The sequence below is a fragment of the Monopterus albus genome, unplaced genomic scaffold (genome assembly GCF_001952655.1).
Source record: "Monopterus albus unplaced genomic scaffold, M_albus_1.0 scaffold30.1, whole genome shotgun sequence".
NCBI lineage: Eukaryota > Metazoa > Chordata > Actinopteri > Synbranchiformes > Synbranchidae > Monopterus > Monopterus albus.
Genome location: NW_018127910.1, coordinates 357242 through 374794, shown reverse-complemented (window position 1 = coordinate 374794; position 17553 = coordinate 357242). Strand labels below are relative to the sequence as shown.

General features: G+C 42.1%; 1 protein-coding gene across 2 annotated transcripts in view; it reads left to right on the top strand.

Annotated features, from left to right (window-relative positions):
• Positions 1–1101: 1101 nt before the first annotated feature.
• The window catches only part of LOC109958135 (calcium-binding mitochondrial carrier protein Aralar1-like), a 17596-nt gene continuing 1144 nt past the window's right edge, over positions 1102–17553 (top strand). The window contains exons 1-17 of one of the 2 annotated variants that reach the window (XM_020596535.1): positions 1102–1446; positions 1964–2017; positions 3836–3978; positions 4842–4957; positions 5639–5778; positions 7256–7402; positions 7585–7723; positions 8571–8664; positions 9489–9573; positions 10775–10856; positions 11890–12048; positions 12974–13026; positions 13222–13302; positions 15374–15514; positions 16692–16830; positions 17118–17276; positions 17406–17496. In XM_020596535.1, coding sequence (XP_020452191.1) covers positions 1435–1446; positions 1964–2017; positions 3836–3978; positions 4842–4957; positions 5639–5778; positions 7256–7402; positions 7585–7723; positions 8571–8664; positions 9489–9573; positions 10775–10856; positions 11890–12048; positions 12974–13026; positions 13222–13302; positions 15374–15514; positions 16692–16830; positions 17118–17276; positions 17406–17496 — 1835 coding nt within the window. In that variant the 5' untranslated portion in view covers positions 1102–1434. The other variant, XM_020596536.1, reaches the window with a different exon arrangement.

Here is a 17553-nt window from a genome sequence, read left to right as displayed (position 1 = left end):
TCTGCCAGATGAATGCTGTGTTAATAATTAGAGGAGAGACTCGTGGATTACACGAAGAGACAGAACTGAGACAGACTAAAGCCTCAAAAGAACTTTTGTAAGTTCTGCAAGATAAGTGGAAAAACCTGAGAAATAGCCGACCTTGAAAAGTGGTGTGCAGGTGAATTGGTTTTAAAGGCAAACTGACACAGGTTTTTATTCTGTTGACTGCACTTTGTACTTTAATTTCACTTAAGAAATTGTAAAATGAAACAAATAAAAACTTTTTTGGCATGTATGTCTAAAAGCATCCTTTCTTTAGGTGCCTAAAATTTTCCACAGAACTGTATATTTTGGTCATGTGTCAAACTGTAGCCTCTATGAAGGTATTAGTCTCACATTAGCTACTGCTCCCAAAGCAATTGCTCAATATCTCTCTTTAATTACTGTAAGTGGAATATATTTGGGTTTTTTTTTTTAGTGTTGGCTGTATTTCTAAGTGTTGGTTGTACAAGATCCAGCAATTTGAAGACATTTGTTTGGACAATGAGAAACAGTGGTGGAAAAAGTACTCAGATTATTTACTTAAGTAAAAGTAGCAATACTAGAGTGTAAAAATAGTACCCTGCTACAAGTAAAAGTGTTACATAAGTGAAAGTACAAAGGTATAAGCATCAAAATAAAGGCTACTTACTGTAAGCTACCAAAGTATAAGTACTCTTTATTAGGAATGGGACATTTCCCATTAGTGTAGGCTATATCATATTATTGGTTTATAATTATTGATGCATTATTGTACAGGGTACCTCACATTTAATGTTGCAGCTGGTAAATGTGGAACTAACTTTACTTTATATAGTATATTTATAATTTGAATTACTGCTGGTGTGCGTTTGTCACATAGGGTCAATAACGTCTATGATTTTGTATTTTTTTATAGTAAATTTGATTCTGAAAAGTAACTAGTTACTAAAGTTATCAAATAAATATAGCGGAGTAAAAAGTATGTTTGCCTCTAAAATGTAGTAAAGTCGAAGTATGAAGCAGCAGAAAAAGGAAGTACTCAAGTAAAGTACGAATGTCCCAAAACTGCACTTAATACAGTAGCTACTTGAGTAAATGTATTTAGTTACTTTCCACCACTGATGGTAATATTCGTATGGGCAGCGATCGTAGGCCTACTGCAGTCTACTGTTTACTGTCTGCAGGCTGCATCACAATGAAGCGTGTCCTCGTCTGACCCGGGCGGAAATGCTGTAACATCAGCGGACCAGTTTCTCTGTGCTCCGGAGCGCTTCTCCCAGCGGCTCCTCAACGGACACACCGCCCTGTGGACAGGAAAGGACGACCCTTGGCTAAATATATTTCAGTGTCTCAGACCTGTGCTGTTATGCCCGCTGTCACCCCGGTTCCCAGCGCTTGCGCTAGTCCTCTGCAGCTGACGTCACACCCAGCATGGCGGTCAAGGTGACTCCGTCAATAATTCTTATCAGATATTAACGTTAAGGCAGTAAAGCGGCCTTGAAGGTACCGCTGTTGGATACGGAGGACCGCTTGTCTGTGCGGACGCGTGGGTTTATTTCTTCTATCTAAAATTCAGCGGACACCCCCTTTATTGTATTCCCGCATCTTTACATAGGCGCATCTTTGCCGGCCTCGCACAGACAGCTGTAATTTCTGTTCCGCTATTGCATATGTATATCATGGAGATGTGGCTCGAAGCGGTTTTATTTTGTAGTCTGAAGGATCGCAGCATGGTTATTTTCCCATGCAGGGTGTTGTAGCTGTTAGAGCTGTGTGGGATCGAGCCTGCTGAGCTGACTTCATAAAATTCAAAGCTCAACAGTTACAGCCTGAACTTCATTTTTACTGAATAGCAGACTCAACATATAACAGAATAGCTTGCTGAAGTCTTAACTGTAGACACCATCATGATATTCTGACCCTGACATTTTTATAGCAAATTCCAACTTGTTTGTTATAGGTGCAAGCAATAAAAAGAGCAGACCCCCATGACTTGAAGACTATTTTTCTGAAGGTAAGACTGTTATTCATAGAAACAAAAACATTTGGAGCATTATAGCCACACGCAAATACATATTCAAACCGTGTATTCCAAGTTTACTAATGTGTTGCGGTCAGTGAGTAGTTTTTGTGTGGTGTCCATTGGGTTACATAGTTCAGTATAGGTCATACAAATGCTTCGACTAATTTTGGATGAGCTTCAAAAGGGAATCTCCCCTGTTTTGACTTTGTCTATGTGTAGCTTCTGTTGTGATCTTCAGGATGTCATTGATTTTCTCATCATGCTCTGTCTGCTACCATTCAAAGACATGAATCCCTGGCATTAGTGTCTAGGCTTGTTTACCCTCACAGGTTTTGTTTGGACTCTAAACTTGTTCCCGCATGTAGGGACTGTTTGAGTTACAAGTCGCCTTGTGGTCCCTCCACATCTCTTGACTCTACTATAAGAGGACTGTGTAATTTGTGATGCATATTCAGGTGGAAGAGTTAATTACTGGAAGCTCATTCTGACTGCCAGTATAATTTGATTAAGAACTACTTGAGGCCCACTGTGAGAGTGAATGGATACACAATCATGTGCTGGAGAAATGTGGCAATAAATTGCTTGGAATTAATATTTTCACTTAAAACATTAATTCAGATGAGTGCATTGAATTGTAGCCCTGAAAACACTTGGAGTGAAGGTCTCCTCCCCGCACTCCTTCTCTGTGTATGTCTCTCTCTCTCTGAGCTTGGCTGAGACCCATGAGTGTGGCCTTTCTGTTGCCAGTTCTTGTGGCACTTGTGCTTTCAGAGCTATCTCTGTTCCAACTTGAAATCCAACCCAGGCTCTAAAAATGACCTTACATCTTTTAGCCCAGCTTAGATCTCGGGTTTAGCACACGGCTGTATTGGTTGTGCATGCTGTGCTTCAATCAAGTGGAGCAACATAGTCGGAACACAACACTTGCAAGGTGGTGGTTATTGATTTATTGTCACCGTGCGCTATGGAATTTATCAATTTAAATTCGATTTGAGCAGTATGTACCATGAGACGAACCCTTAACACTGAGGTTCGCTTTTAAGCCTGAGCCACAGTCATTGGCTGCCTTGGACCTTTGCTATCTATTACTATTTATTTGCTAGGCCTTTTATGTTTTTGTAAATTTCTTTGGCTGCCACGGGAGATGTGTTACTGTCTTGCTGCTTTATATACAATGACACTAAAGGAAACTTGACTTCACTCTTGACTCAAATGAGGAGAACTGATTTATGTTAATATTAGACTTAAAGGATTTTAAGTATCCTGATTGTTCTGGCATTTATGCCACTAAAATCTTTTTCTGTGTATTCACTGTTATAGTTTGAATCTTTTATTGTGATATGAAATTTCATATGACAGGATAGAAGATGCTATCCATGTCGTCTGTCACCTTGATTGTTGTTAATGTTGGCCTTAAGGTTCGATGAGTGGGCTTGTGGTTGAAAAGTCCCTCACACAGGCAGGATGCATTTGAGCAGAAAAAGTGATAGAGTAAGAAAGAGCCTGCCCACCTGACTGACGTGCCCTTGAGCAAGGACCTGAACCTCCACATGCTTCAGCTGCTCAGTAAAACCTACGTCCTGGTTATAGAAAACGGAACACAAACACATTATTGCCTCAGAGGAAAGCAATACGAATTGAGAAAGCCACGGTAAAACAAACTTGTTGGTTTATTGTATTCAGTCCCCACATCATTCTCTTTCATTGTACACAATGGAATTTCTACCTTAACAATTCATAATCGAACTCTACATGTGGATCCACATCGAACGTCCAGACTGTTTACAGCTCTGTCTGTCTCCCCTGCAGTATGCCAGTGTGGTGCAGGATGGAGAGCATTACATGACTCCCAGGGACTTTGTACAGAGTTACCTGGGTCTGCATACACAGCCTGAACATAATCCCAGAACTGTGGAGCTGATAGCTGGAGTGGCCGACACCACTAAGGATGGGTGAGTAACTACAGTGGATGAGAGAGGAGTTGCTGTGGAAGTCCTCTGTTATGCCAAGATGTCTTAATACATGTAGAGTAAACGTCACTCTTGCTTATGTTTGTATTTGCCCAACAGATGTTTGTGTACAGCTTGCAGCTTTAGTCCCCAGAGTCAGCTCTAATACCTTTTCATGGTCTAAAATTGCCTCTTTGTTTTTCTTTGTCTATTGAACATGATATTTCCAGTGTTTACACATGCAAGTATGTACTTGTGTTTTTGCTGCTGGTATATTCCTGCAATAAAAACAAATTCCTGTAGAATTACCAAAACAATAATGAAGCTATGGTTTTGTCCAAAGTTTGAAATCTTAGAGGTCACCGTTGATTTCCATCCATTTGGAATCAGCTAAATATAACTAATGAGTATTTACAACAAAGCATGTACTCGTTTGGTTCTTAATGTACTTTCAAGTCAGCAAAACATCTCTAGGCCACTTTGATACCTAACTCATTAATTGTTGGCTAAATATGCTATTGATTTTGGCAAAATACATTTGAAGTACTTGATCACAGTTGCACATACTTTCAGCTTTAATTGGAGTGTATAGCAACAGTTAGACTTGTAGACACTCTCGTTAATAGCTGAAAAATAACTATTTCACCTCAAGGTCCCAGTTAGATGTTCACTTTGAGCACCTCTCGTCCGTGCTGGTTTGAAGTCGAACTTCAAAGTGAACTCTTAGTTATTATTAATAATAGCAAATTGCACATTATTTTATACCTATAAATGATCAAATGTGATATATAAAATCGTATTGTTTGTAATTTTGTCAAAGATGAAAGTGTTTTTTCTTCAGCTGGCGCTCTCTCTTGTCCGCACAGACTGATCTCCATCCAGGAGTTTCTGGCCTTTGAGTCCGTTCTATGTGCCCCAGATGCTCTGTTCATAGTTGCCTTTCAGTTGTTTGACAAGACTGGCACAGGGAACATCTCATTTGGTATGTACATGGTGGTTAATGTCAGCACCCTGGTGTAGGGATGCGCTTCCAGCTTAATTACAGGAAACTAAGTGTCATGTTATGTATATAGAGTGTAGCTTAGACATAAGGGCTCAAGATGTGTTTGAATATAAAACAATGAATCTTGTGGGTCACAAGTGATATTCTTATTCAAATGTGTAGTCACTAAATTAGTATTATTCACATTTTTCTTTTTTGGGCTTATGGAGCCTATATTAAATATGCCAGAAAGGTTGTATTCTTAAAGTCTCAGCTAAAGGCAGGACAGCAAGCAAGCTGTGTCGAACATCACATTATAACCAGCTCAATCTTCTCCAGGAAGAGAAAAGAATCCAGCATGTCACAAACCAAGAGATGCAGAGTGGTACTAAGGAGCTGCTGCTATACCATTTTTGTGTAATGTACCTCCCATAAAGGCGACTGAAATTGGAAGCAGTGCTTAGATAGAAAATTTCACGGACAGACTCCAAAACTTCAAAACGTAAAATGAGTGGGACTGTCAAACAACCTCTTCGCTTCACAGTCCAAACCGACTCTTTCTTCCACTTTACCAAGCTCCTCTACAGATGGAATGAGGACGTGAGATGGACGTTAGAATTGCATATTGCATGTTTTTACCTCTGCCTCGACTTATCGCTCCCTCGTGTCTGACTCTTCCAGAGAATGTGCGTGACATCTTCAGCCAGACCTCAGTTCACCACCACATCCCCTTCAGCTGGGACTGTGACTTCATCAGGCTACACTTCGGCCATGAAAGAAACAAGCACCTCAGCTATGCAGAGTTCACCCAGTTTCTGCAGGTATACATTTTATATCTCAGTTTTATTTCTGAACTAATGAGCCACATGTTAAACATGAGACACAAGTATTGGCCCAATGTTTACAACTAAAGCATTTTGACATTTTTTTGGGAAATACACTTGCTTAGATGTGAAGAACAGGGCCAGTCTCATGTCTGTCCATTAAGAGTTTTCAAATCTTCTAACTATTCCTCTAATGTTACATTCTACAGCATGAATAAAAACAAGTCTGCAACTGAAACAAGAACTGATATTAAAAAAACATCTCGAATAGAGACAAGACATTATGACCTCACTGTCTATAGCACCACATCTGGCATGGCTAAACGTCCACCCTCTGGAGTTGAGGACTGAGCACTCACAGGCTTCTGTCATATGTACGGTGACATGTTCACTGTCATCACATCAGTTCGTTAAGGGTGCTGGACTGCAAGGGGATGTGAGACAGGAATCAAATATACAGAAGTGGTTTGGAGTAACCCAGTGTACTATTAAGACCTAATGTTGTTGTTTTGCTTTGCCGGTCTCTGCTGCGATGGCAATGAGACGCCTGTGCTGTTAAATCAGCAGCAGTACGGTCAGGGAAGAACCTGGTTTGGAGTCCAAGGCTGTGGTCATAGGCAGAAGCTGGGTGGTCCAAGAGTTATAGTTTGTGCTCTGGCTCCCCTGCGGTGTGGGACCCATCAGCGCTCTTGGTGGTTTATTATATTTGACTGGGGCTTCCCACCATTACACCAAAGACTCCTTTTGCAGGATTTAATTTACATCTATGATTATTATTGCTTCCTGTCACATACAAGCACATTTATTTTCTTTTAATCGAGTATTAAAACACAAAGATGTACAAGTCTATGTGAAGATTTGATCATGTTTCAAACCAGCTGTGGTCATTGCAGTATGTGACTGGACTTCAGCGGGTGCAGACAACCTAGAACATTTCAGCAAGTACTGTATAATGTTTTGTGAGGCGAGAAGTTTTGGCAATGGGCTTTCAACAGTATAATCAGCAAACATTGTGAGAATTAATCTTCAGCAACAATCCACTGATTAGGTTATCAGAACCAGAGTGTACAGATGAAGTAGCAGCAGAATATTGCGGTGACATTGCTCGGTGATCCTCTGTACGCGATGAGCTTTGACAGCAGACAGCGACCTGGGGTCAGCCTGCCCCTGCATCCCGTTCTGATTGCATGGTTGTCATAGTGAATCATCTTCCTGCAGACACACCTGCCGGCCGTCTCACTGGCCGCTCTGCTCGCCTCTGGATCAGACTTCTCAGGACATGGTTTCCATTAGTCTCCTGTGAGACAGCGGTGATTACAAAAACCAGTGTCTGACACTGTCGCGTCTGATGACTTCCACATCTGTCCACTTTCACCTCTCACTCGTAATGCGATGCTCCTCATCACAGGAACACACCTTTTTTTTTTTTTTTTTTTGTCATCTAATGACTTCTCGTGTGTGTGTGTTGCTGCAGGAGCTGCAGCTGGAGCATGCCCGCCAGGCTTTTGCACAAAAGGACAAGAACAAAAGTGGCACCATCACTGCCTTGGACTTCAGCGACATTATGGCCACCATCAGACACCACATGCTGACTCCATTTGTCGAGGAGAATCTGGTTTCAGTGAGTTGTAGGAACACAGGCTCTTAAAGTTTTAGAACATAAGAAATTAGGATTCAGTGACTACAGTTAGCAGTTTATATTTCAGAGAACCACTGTAATTTAGCAGGCTGAAGAAGTAGAATAACACCTATCTGAAGTCCCCTCTATACAGAAGAAATGACGGATTTCGGCTTTTTCTATAGGCTGCAGGAAGCAGCACATCCCACATGGTGAGCTTCTCCTACTTCAATGCCTTTAACGCCCTCCTCAACAACATGGAGCTGATCCGCAAGATATACAGCACCCTCACCGGCACACACAGAGACACACTTGTTACCAAAGGTACCCCTGAGACACACCGGAGGGTCTCCTGACATCACTGAAATAGTTGTGTGTATTTTGTAGGTGATATGAAATGTAGCTCGTCAATCACAGAGTGGTACGAGCGAACATGCAGGGAATTCTACTGTAGCACTGAATTACAAAGGTAAATGAAAATCTATAACCTGGTAATCAGTGCACCGCCTACGTGATGATCTGTGAAACTAACAGTCGTACTATCAGTCACATCTGCTCCTAATTGAGATGCAAACAGGCTATTATTCTACTCTGTTTTTTTCCCTTGTAGAGAAGACTTTGGGCTATGAGTATTTGCAAATAATTTTCATTATTTGTATTACCAACCATATCAGATGGGAGGTGTGTGGCAAATGTCAGTCACAGAATAGCATATCATTGCCGTACTCGAGATCAGAGAAGCCTGTAACCGAAGGCTACAATCCTTGGACCTGACAGGAAGGTTTTTGTGGGGGGGAGTGAATAACTAACTCCTTTCCCTCCTTCAAAAACTACCATTAGGTTTCCTTGGAGAAAGACCACCTGGTGGTAATGGAGCTTCTCAGCAGGCAAGAGTAAAGAACTGAATATAAAACACATATAAGAGTGATGCAGGGTGGCGCTGAGAGAATGCATGCTCAGTTGTCCTGCAGGGGAAGGAGGTAAAGCATATACAGAATTGATTTAGTGATGTTGTTTAGCAGCAAGCATCCACAATAACACTAGACAATGAAGAGCATTTGCAATTACTGTTTGATAATAAAAAAAAAACTACCTGACCCGTCAGACTTGAATGCATTGAAGCTACAGTATTTGCATCACTTCATTTAACCTTGTCTTTGTTGTACTGTAGAGGAGTTTGTTCATGCTGCCATTAGGTTTGGTCAAATCACTCCAATGGAGATCGACATCCTGTACCAGCTCTCCGGGCTTCACTCTCACTCTGGGTAAGATTCTGATCTACTCTGTTTTAAACCTCTGGAGTCTGTCTATCCACCAATGAATACAACTTTATTTATACATCTTGTAGAGATAAGTTGAGAAAAGCTGCTGAAATTGCTGATGTGGGTCTTTCTCACAGTATCTCATTTATGTCTATAAACCATTGAACTATAATAATATTTTAAGTGATTATGATTAGAGATGTGTAATTCTAGGCAGATTGATATTTTGTTGAATTGACAAAGTCAAGTAAAAAAAAAAAAAAACGCGTGCTGATGTCAGCTCAAATGGTGCTAAACAAAAACAAAAATGAACAAAAAAAATCCACCTGGAGTCCCAGAAATTAAAGTTTTAACTTTTCCACTTTTGTTAATGCAGTTTATATGCAGTAAATTCACAACATTTATATAAAACCTTCTTTTATTTTTTAAAATTCCATCATGAATGGAATAAGTATGTTACAGGTCTATTTATTGGCTATAAAGATAAAGTTATTGCTTATTTAGTTTAACAACAGTGGCTCCACTGTCTGATTAACAAGATAAACACAAAACATGGACACAGACTTTATGATGCATTAGGCCATTAGGGAATATTTGTGTCTCAAACATTTAGTAACAAAGTACCTTCATTTACGTGTCGGGCCCTCTTCCAGCTTTGTTTGGCTGTTGTTTATATGAGCGTAAATTAAAGTTGCAGTAACTTCGAGTTATATGCCAATAAAATGTCTGTGGAAAACCTTACATCACTGGCTGCTGCTCACAGTAGATGCAGGGCTCTCTGCTTCTTCCTGGCGTAACCATCTCCCTCCCTGCTGTTGTGTGTTAAGGCGGCTGAACCTCGCAGACATTGAGAGGATAGCCCCGCTGGAGGAAGGAGCCATGCCGTACCACCTAGCAGAGACCCAGAGACAGGTACCCCGATGTACTCTTCTAATACACCTTGCATCCTCCTGCCTTTTATCAAAGCTTTTTCCTCTTCTCCTTCTGCTTCCGACTCAGAAAGGAAAGCAGAAAAGGGGAGAATGTTCAGTCACTGAATTAGCAGAGTACCCATGTTTTTCTTGCCTTGTGAGGTGCATTACTTAAACTCGTAGATAAAAGTACACCAATTATAGTTATAGAAGATAAATGGATTGTTGCGTCTCACCTCTTCATGAAAGGCTCTCCCCATTTTATTCAGTATAGCTGCACATACACATCAGCTGTAATCACACATCTGAGAAGCTAATAAGAGGCTTTTATCAGTGTGGGGCTTGAGGAGTTTTAGGAGCCTTTAGCAAAGTCTGCTAATGGTAGGAGGGGAATGGGAGTCTAGGTGGATGTGGGAGAGCAAAATAGTTCCTGGCTCCACCGGATAACATGGCTCTATATCAGGCTGTGGTCAGAGCTTTCAGGCCACTCGTGCTCCTGGGACATGCTCAGAGGTCTGGAATTTGATTCCTCTGAGGGGGATGCTGCAATTCTCAGGCCTGCCCTTTAGTGGAAGTAGGCTAATTGTTTAAGCCCTTTGATCAAGACCTCAATCTTGTTAGCATGCAAACCCTTGGTGTAAGCATCTGGGAAAAAGGGAAAGAATGATCTGCACTACTCCCTTCTCATCAGGTCCAGGCAAACCTGCACACGTGCATAATAGAGTCTCACTCGGGCTGTGTAATATTCATGTAGATACTTATCTTTACATCAAAAAGGCTTGTGGGGCTAATCTGTTCCCCTGCACCGCAGTGAAACCGAAGGAGATTCGCTTTCAACATCAAACACTGATCCAGTGATCAAGTAGATATGAGTGAAATTTCACTTTGTTGAAAAAAAATTAAAGAAGACCTTTAGCTTATAGCCTCCCACATGTAGCATGTGCAGCAGCTACAGTTTCACACAGTCATTTACTGTATCCAGAGTTGGTCTGTCTGTGACATTTAATACTGGCTGATAATGAATAAGATGTTACATGACATGTCCACATTCCAGCGCTTTCCTGTGTTGTTGAGTACTCCATAGCATTTTTCTTTCCGCAATGTATCTGGTTCGCTATAGTTTAATAACCATGGTCAGTGTTCTGATCCCCCCTTCTTTCTCCAGATTCATTTGACCACTGGTGTCTTTTTCTCCTATACAGTACACTCATGAAATGTCTCGGCCTGTCTGGCTCCAGGCTGCAGAGTCTGCCTACAGGTTTACCCTGGGCTCAATCGCTGGAGGTGAGTGACATGTCTGCTGCAGAGCCCCCCGGCCCGCCCGAGGGGTAACCTTAGCTGGCCAGACCGGCATACTGGGACCCCGGGGCCGGCCATTGTGCTGCAGGGAGAGGGGCTGTGATGTGAGGCTCCGGCATTGTGCTGCCGTGCCACTGGTGGCTCCAGGCTGTCGTTGGAGTCGGAGCTTTGGAATGACACAAATCTTCCGGAACCGCACTCTCTGGAATCTTTGTCTAATAACACTGGAAAGAAGGGATACAAGGAACCTCTGACATAACTGCCTCTCAGATTGGAACACACTTTCACTGTGTGGGTGTGTGTGTGCTCTCCACAAAGACGCAAAGACCTTATTCACCAGTGGCCAGTTTAGTCAGGGTCACAAGGCATATGGTGAAACTGCCATGTCTCTGTGGTGATAATGAGCTGTTTTTCACCCTCTGTGCTGACTGAGCTGTTTGCATGTTTGAGAGAAGGGTCATTACAGCAGCCTTTGATGTCAGACAAGACATGGCAAGCATAGCTGAGAGCAGGAGTTCAGAACAGTTTTCCCAGCCGCCAGACTTCCAGCTCTGAGCTTAATAACCGTTTTTTTATTAGTTTATACACAAACACAGCACTATTTATTTCTCACTGATCATTAAACAACCTCCCCACAAACATATCTTCTGACTGACTAATCATTATTGCACAACCTAATTGTATAAGACCCAAATAAAGCATGAAGAGGAGTGTCTAAGAGCTCAAAATCTATTTAAGAGCTGAAACAATTAGCTGAGAAATCTACTGGTGGATATTTTGAGTATTTTAATAATTGATTTGTTGTTTAAGTCCCTTTTCAAGCAAAAATGGCAAACGTGTATATATATATACATACATACACACACACACACACACACACACACACACACACACACACACACACACACGTTATGTGTAATAAGTTTTTTTAGGTGCTCAAAATGCTGGTGAATACTTCTTTCTAGAAATACAGAGCTAAGATTTCAATCAGCGGTTTCACCAAATGTCTGTTTTATAGCCGCCGGTGCCACGGCTGTGTACCCCATCGACCTGGTGAAGACGCGCATGCAGAACCAGCGCTCCACTGGCTCCTTTGTAGGAGAGCTGATGTACAAGAACAGCTTTGACTGTGCAAAGAAAGTGCTTCGGTACGAGGGCTTCTTCGGATTCTACAGAGGTAATAATCCGTTACAGATTTTATAAGGGGACCTGAAATTTGTGTACAGGTCAACATGTTGATGTTGCATAAACGTCTGATGGGAAAGCATCAGGATATGTCACTGTGCTAATATCAGCAGCATGGTTTGCTAATTGATACCAGAAACCTTTGCCCTCTCTGTTTGGCAGCGAATAAAGCAACACCTAGGGGTCACGTTTTCATTATCTCAATACCTGGGAGAGCTCCCCAAGGAAAATGACCAGCAGATTTCATGTAGTAGCAGTGTCTGATCTGCCTCTGCCTGGGTGGAGATAATGGTGCTGAAATATGAACGCTTCTACCCACAGACTGCTCATATGAAGGAAGTCAAGACTGCCATCTACTGCTATCTCCACCACTGCAGCTCTTTGTTGCTCTGATCCACTTCCCTCCGCCCCCCTTCCTCCTCTCTTGCACATGATAAGAGGGTGATTGACTCAGAGACAGACGCGCTCGGCTGTTTTCTGGCTGCATACCAGCAGCAGTCACTCAGCAGCTCCTTCAGAAGTTTATCTGGCTTGATGAAGGACATACGGTGAAACAGTATGGTGGCTATCACCACCGTAGCACCCGGTCCCTCCCTCGATCTTGTCCGTAACTACACAGTTCTCTCTGTTCCCCACCAACACCAGGATCAAGCCTCAGCAATGCTGATCCCGTATTGCACAAGCAGTGTCATACTTTTGGATTTTTGTTGAGTCTCAACGGGACCTTTGTGCATTGGCCACATCTGTAAATATTTATGGGTTTGTTTTAGGCACACAAGAACCCTGCTGCAGCTTATATTGTTCTAGCTGTCAGTGGATGTATTCATTCAGCAAAGATAAAAAATGTGCATTCATTTCAAGCCAGACCTGTCTCTCCGTCAGGTATTCTAATAGTATCTATGAATAATATTTTGCAGGTCTCCTCCCGCAGCTCATTGGTGTTGCCCCGGAGAAAGCTATCAAACTCACGGCAAGTCATTCCACCGTGTAGCTTAGAGTGTTCCAAAAGTTGCTCTCAGTGATTCACTGTGAATGAAAAATATGCATAGTGCATAGAAGAAACACACTCTTCGCAATCAAGATGTGACTGCAACCACAAGTTAACATTAATGCCCCTACTATGAAGATTGGGATTGTGTCTCATCTGCCTTTTTTTTTTTTCCAGGTGAATGATTTTGTCAGAGACAAGTTCACCACACAAGATGATACCATCCCTCTCCCTGCAGAGATTCTCGCTGGTGGATGTGTAAGCCTTTAAATTCTGTCTATAGATGATAGACTCCAAAGCAAGTAACACCAAAAATATACATGAAATAATTAATGGAGAGAAAGATTTGAATTTTTTTCTTTTATTGTATTGTTTCAATACTCATGAGACCCTGTTTGGATTGTCATGACGCGGTTTACATAAGTACATACTTGCTAACAGTTAAGACCAATGTTACATCTTTTATTGAACACCAGCCTAGCTTGTTCACTTGTAACGTGGATCAATATTTCAGTTAATCAGTTAGTACAAGAGAAATTAAATTACATGACAGAACTGCAGAAAGCACTCTGCTGCCAACAGACACACACACACCCACACTCTCAGTGCAGTTTGGATGTATAATAGTATGACAGAGTGCCTGCAGGCTGGATAGCTATGTGTTAACAGCTGAAGTTTTCACGACTCCATATTCTATTGAGTCGTTTAATCTTCAACAACACGTCACATTTTATAAACTCATCATACTGTATGTTCTGTGTGTAAACAAGCAGCTTAAGCAGTCAGGCAGTCAGATTTAATGGCATAAATTGTAAATACTCAGATGACGCTTAGCACCTCACATTTATACTTAAGTGTAGGACTTGTGTTGATATTGTAAGTGAAAGACAGCAGCTAGAATAGTGGATGAACTGAACTGAACCAATTTCCTGTTTTGGTCCAAGAGTTTGGATCTATGTTAATTTTAGTTTTCTGATTATAGGGAATTATTAAATTGGTATTTTGATTAATTGTGGCAACTTATTAAATTTTTGTTAAATTTTATTTGACTCAGTTTATCAGCAAATTCTTCCCATTTAAAAATGTTATCAGTAATAATCATTTATTAAATGTATGTGAAACATGTATTGTTATTTTTCTCGTCAACTCATTTTAAATGGGTTAAATTTACACTTTGAATCCTCTAAAAAGTTTTTTTTTTTTTGTTAATTTTGGCCCATAACAGCTTTTGAGTACAACTCTGAATTAAACATATAACTGTTCACTGTGGTGAAGTGAAGCAGGCGGGCCATGGAGCAGAGCCCACAGGTTGCTCACAGAGGAGCAGGGTCTGCGGGGTTGTGACCCCTGTCAGGGTGCAATTGGAGGAAGAGGCCCTGAAGGGTCCTGGATGAAGCGGGATCTGGCTCACTGTGATTGAGTTTGACAACGCGGTATATATCCGAGACGCGGTCACGGGACGGGTCCAACAAGGATATTTCCATTACATACTGTTAACTACTAAGAACATTTCCCATCTATGGCCTTCTTTAACTTCTTCATGTGCTTTATATACATTGGCCGACATCCTCTTAAAGTCTGGCTAATCGGATGGGAAATGCTCGTTAAATTATCGCTTTCATCAGGAAAGAGAACTGGAGAAGATAAAAGAGAAGGGATGAGTGCATCAATCTTCAGAGCAGCGGATATTCTCCCTCCACTTTGAAAATGACTGAATGTGCCAGAGCTTTTTTTAGACCTTTGCTCGGATGTTTACAGATAAGACCCCTGCCCTGAATGTCACCAGCAGCCATCCTGGGGCCTGATTAGATTTGGGGAGGGTGATAAATGTGCCTGAGTCAGAGGGTGCTGTGCCCTTAGGGCTCTGCTTGCCAGGATCCTGAGCTGTCTGGGTGATTCAGCGCTATCCCCTGGGAGCGGGGGTGAAGTGGGGAAGTGCGCGGGGTGAGGCCAGGCTGGGCCGCTCACCCTGCCACAGGAGGTGCCTCAGGGGATGCAAAGGGGCAGAGGGCTGGTGCCAGGGTCAGAGCCTCCCAACCATGAGCTGGGGCTTCTCCTCGCCCTATCCCAGCTCTACTCTGACCCCCGTTGTTCTTCTATCAATGCCTGCTTTTTGCTTCCCCTGTCAAGGCCATTCTCTGACAATATCAGACCTTTTGTGCTAAAGTTTAATGAGATAATTTGAAAATTCCTACTAGCAAGAAATGCTTACACATCATAACCATCTTCACCCACATTTCACCCCATAGATGTGTAACCTCACTTATCACCTTGCTCTCTACATGTAAACCACTCACCTGCTATTTCTCTTTCCTGTTGCATCCTGCAGGCTGGAGCTTCCCAGGTGATTTTCACAAATCCTCTAGAGATCGTTAAGATCCGTCTGCAGGTGGCGGGAGAGATCACTACAGCGCCCAGGGTCAGCGCCCTGAGTGTTGTGAGAGACCTGGGCTTCTTTGGCCTTTACAAGGTAGGTCAACACCTCTGCAGCACTATGACGCCCACAGCATCCACCCTCAGCCATCCATACAAGGGCAGCAAAAGGTGCTCTAGCGTTCCTGAAATATAATGCCAACAACATGAGGAGTTTATTTATTGTTGACTTCAGTGTATGAAGAGGTTTTCAGTAACAAACTGAGGGGAAACACACACCTGTTGCTTGCAGGCTGACATCAATAAAAAGAGAATAGATTATGGCACAATCACAGCTATGACTGACATTTGATCAAACAAACGCCTCTAGGAGTCATCTGACTGGAGTTTATTTTAACTAGGACAGGTGTTAACAACTGAAGGCCTAGCACATATCCACATTATCAAGAACACAAGCACAAACCAGATGTCCTATATTTAGAGAAAGAATTCACAAAATGAAAATGTATATCTAAACAACTAATGCTTCAATTCGATTTTAAAGCTCAAATAAAAAAAAGAGGAAATTGACTCTTGATCTTGGATGAAACAGTGAAAATAAACTGATACAGTAACCATGATGTAATAGTTCCCTCTTAATGGTAATGAAATAGAAGAATGAAATGACAAATGGAAACAGTTCTTGAGTAATTATTTTCCACTATCATATATTACCAAATGATTTGCACAGACAAAATACTACTAGATTCGATCCAACAGCTGTGTGTACATAGACATGATGCAGCTCAGGATCAGAAATGTGAGCATGAAACTGTTTTTCCTGACTCTTGCTTTTTTTTCCAAAACAGCGTTAGACATGCAAAAGGAACTGCGGTCAACAACCAGCAGCAAATTACTGAGAGATTACGCTTTGCTACTGCTCTTTTCCAGCTCCAGTCATGTGTCCATAGTCCATATTTTAATGAGTAGCAGACAGTGTGTGGCTTGTTAAGAAAAAAAAAAAATTACTGACTTCCTCTTGGTAGAAGAAGCCAGCACACCAGGGTCCGTGGTGTCTGTGATACGCGTGTGTGATGGATTTCTCTCTAGATGTCGTAGCTCTGCCTGAGGCTCTTTGGCTCTGTCATCAGCACTAAAGGCCCCCTGTAGGTTGAATGAGACAGTTCCCAGGCCACTTAATCCTCAGCACAAACCTTCTCACTGCCTCTGCCCATTTAGTAGTCTTGTTATGCTGCATATATATATTTTAAGTAAATATATATTTTTCCTTTTAGGGAGCCAAAGCTTGCTTCCTGCGTGACATCCCCTTCTCTGCCATCTATTTCCCTGTTTATGCCCACACCAAGGCGAAGCTGGCAGATGAGGAAGGAAGGCTGGGGGCACTGCAGCTGCTTACTGCTGGAGCTATTGCTGGTAAGGAACATCTGGAAAGTTCCATGGCATTGGACAGCCAACCAGCAATGTTGTGTTTTTACTGAGACGTGTCAGATTTTCTGCTTCAAGAAATACATTCTGGTTTCCTCCCTGTTTATGTTTCTTCCATCCACTGTGCCTCTATATACAGTGCTTTTGTCATATCACACTATACAGCTATACCCATTTCAAACTCTGCATGATGCTGCAGTGGGGATGTCAGAATGTGACACCATCTGTGCATAGTGAAAGCGCTTCATTTTGTTTGTTGGGAAATGGCCCCTAAGGTGTACCGGCGGCTTCGCTAGTGACCCCTGCTGATGTCATCAAGACCAGGCTCCAGGTGGCAGCCCGAGCAGGCCAGACGACATACAGCGGAGTCATTGACTGCTTCAAGAAGATCCTCAAAGAAGAAGGCTTCCGGGCATTTTGGAAGGGTGCAGGAGGTAGATGCACACTCACAGTTCTATAAGTGGTTTCATGACTAGAAAATGAGACTTGCTTTGGTGGCTGTCATTATCTGGAAGCTACATAAGGAAATGTAAATCCCACATTGTAATTTTATCTTCCATTAGCTCGTGTCTGCAGATCTTCACCACAGTTTGCTGTAACCCTGGTGACCTATGAACTGCTGCAAAGATGGTTCTATATTGACTTTGGAGGACAGTAAGTACTTCAAGCCTGGTTTTAACAGGAATGAACCACTCGTTATTATCATGAACT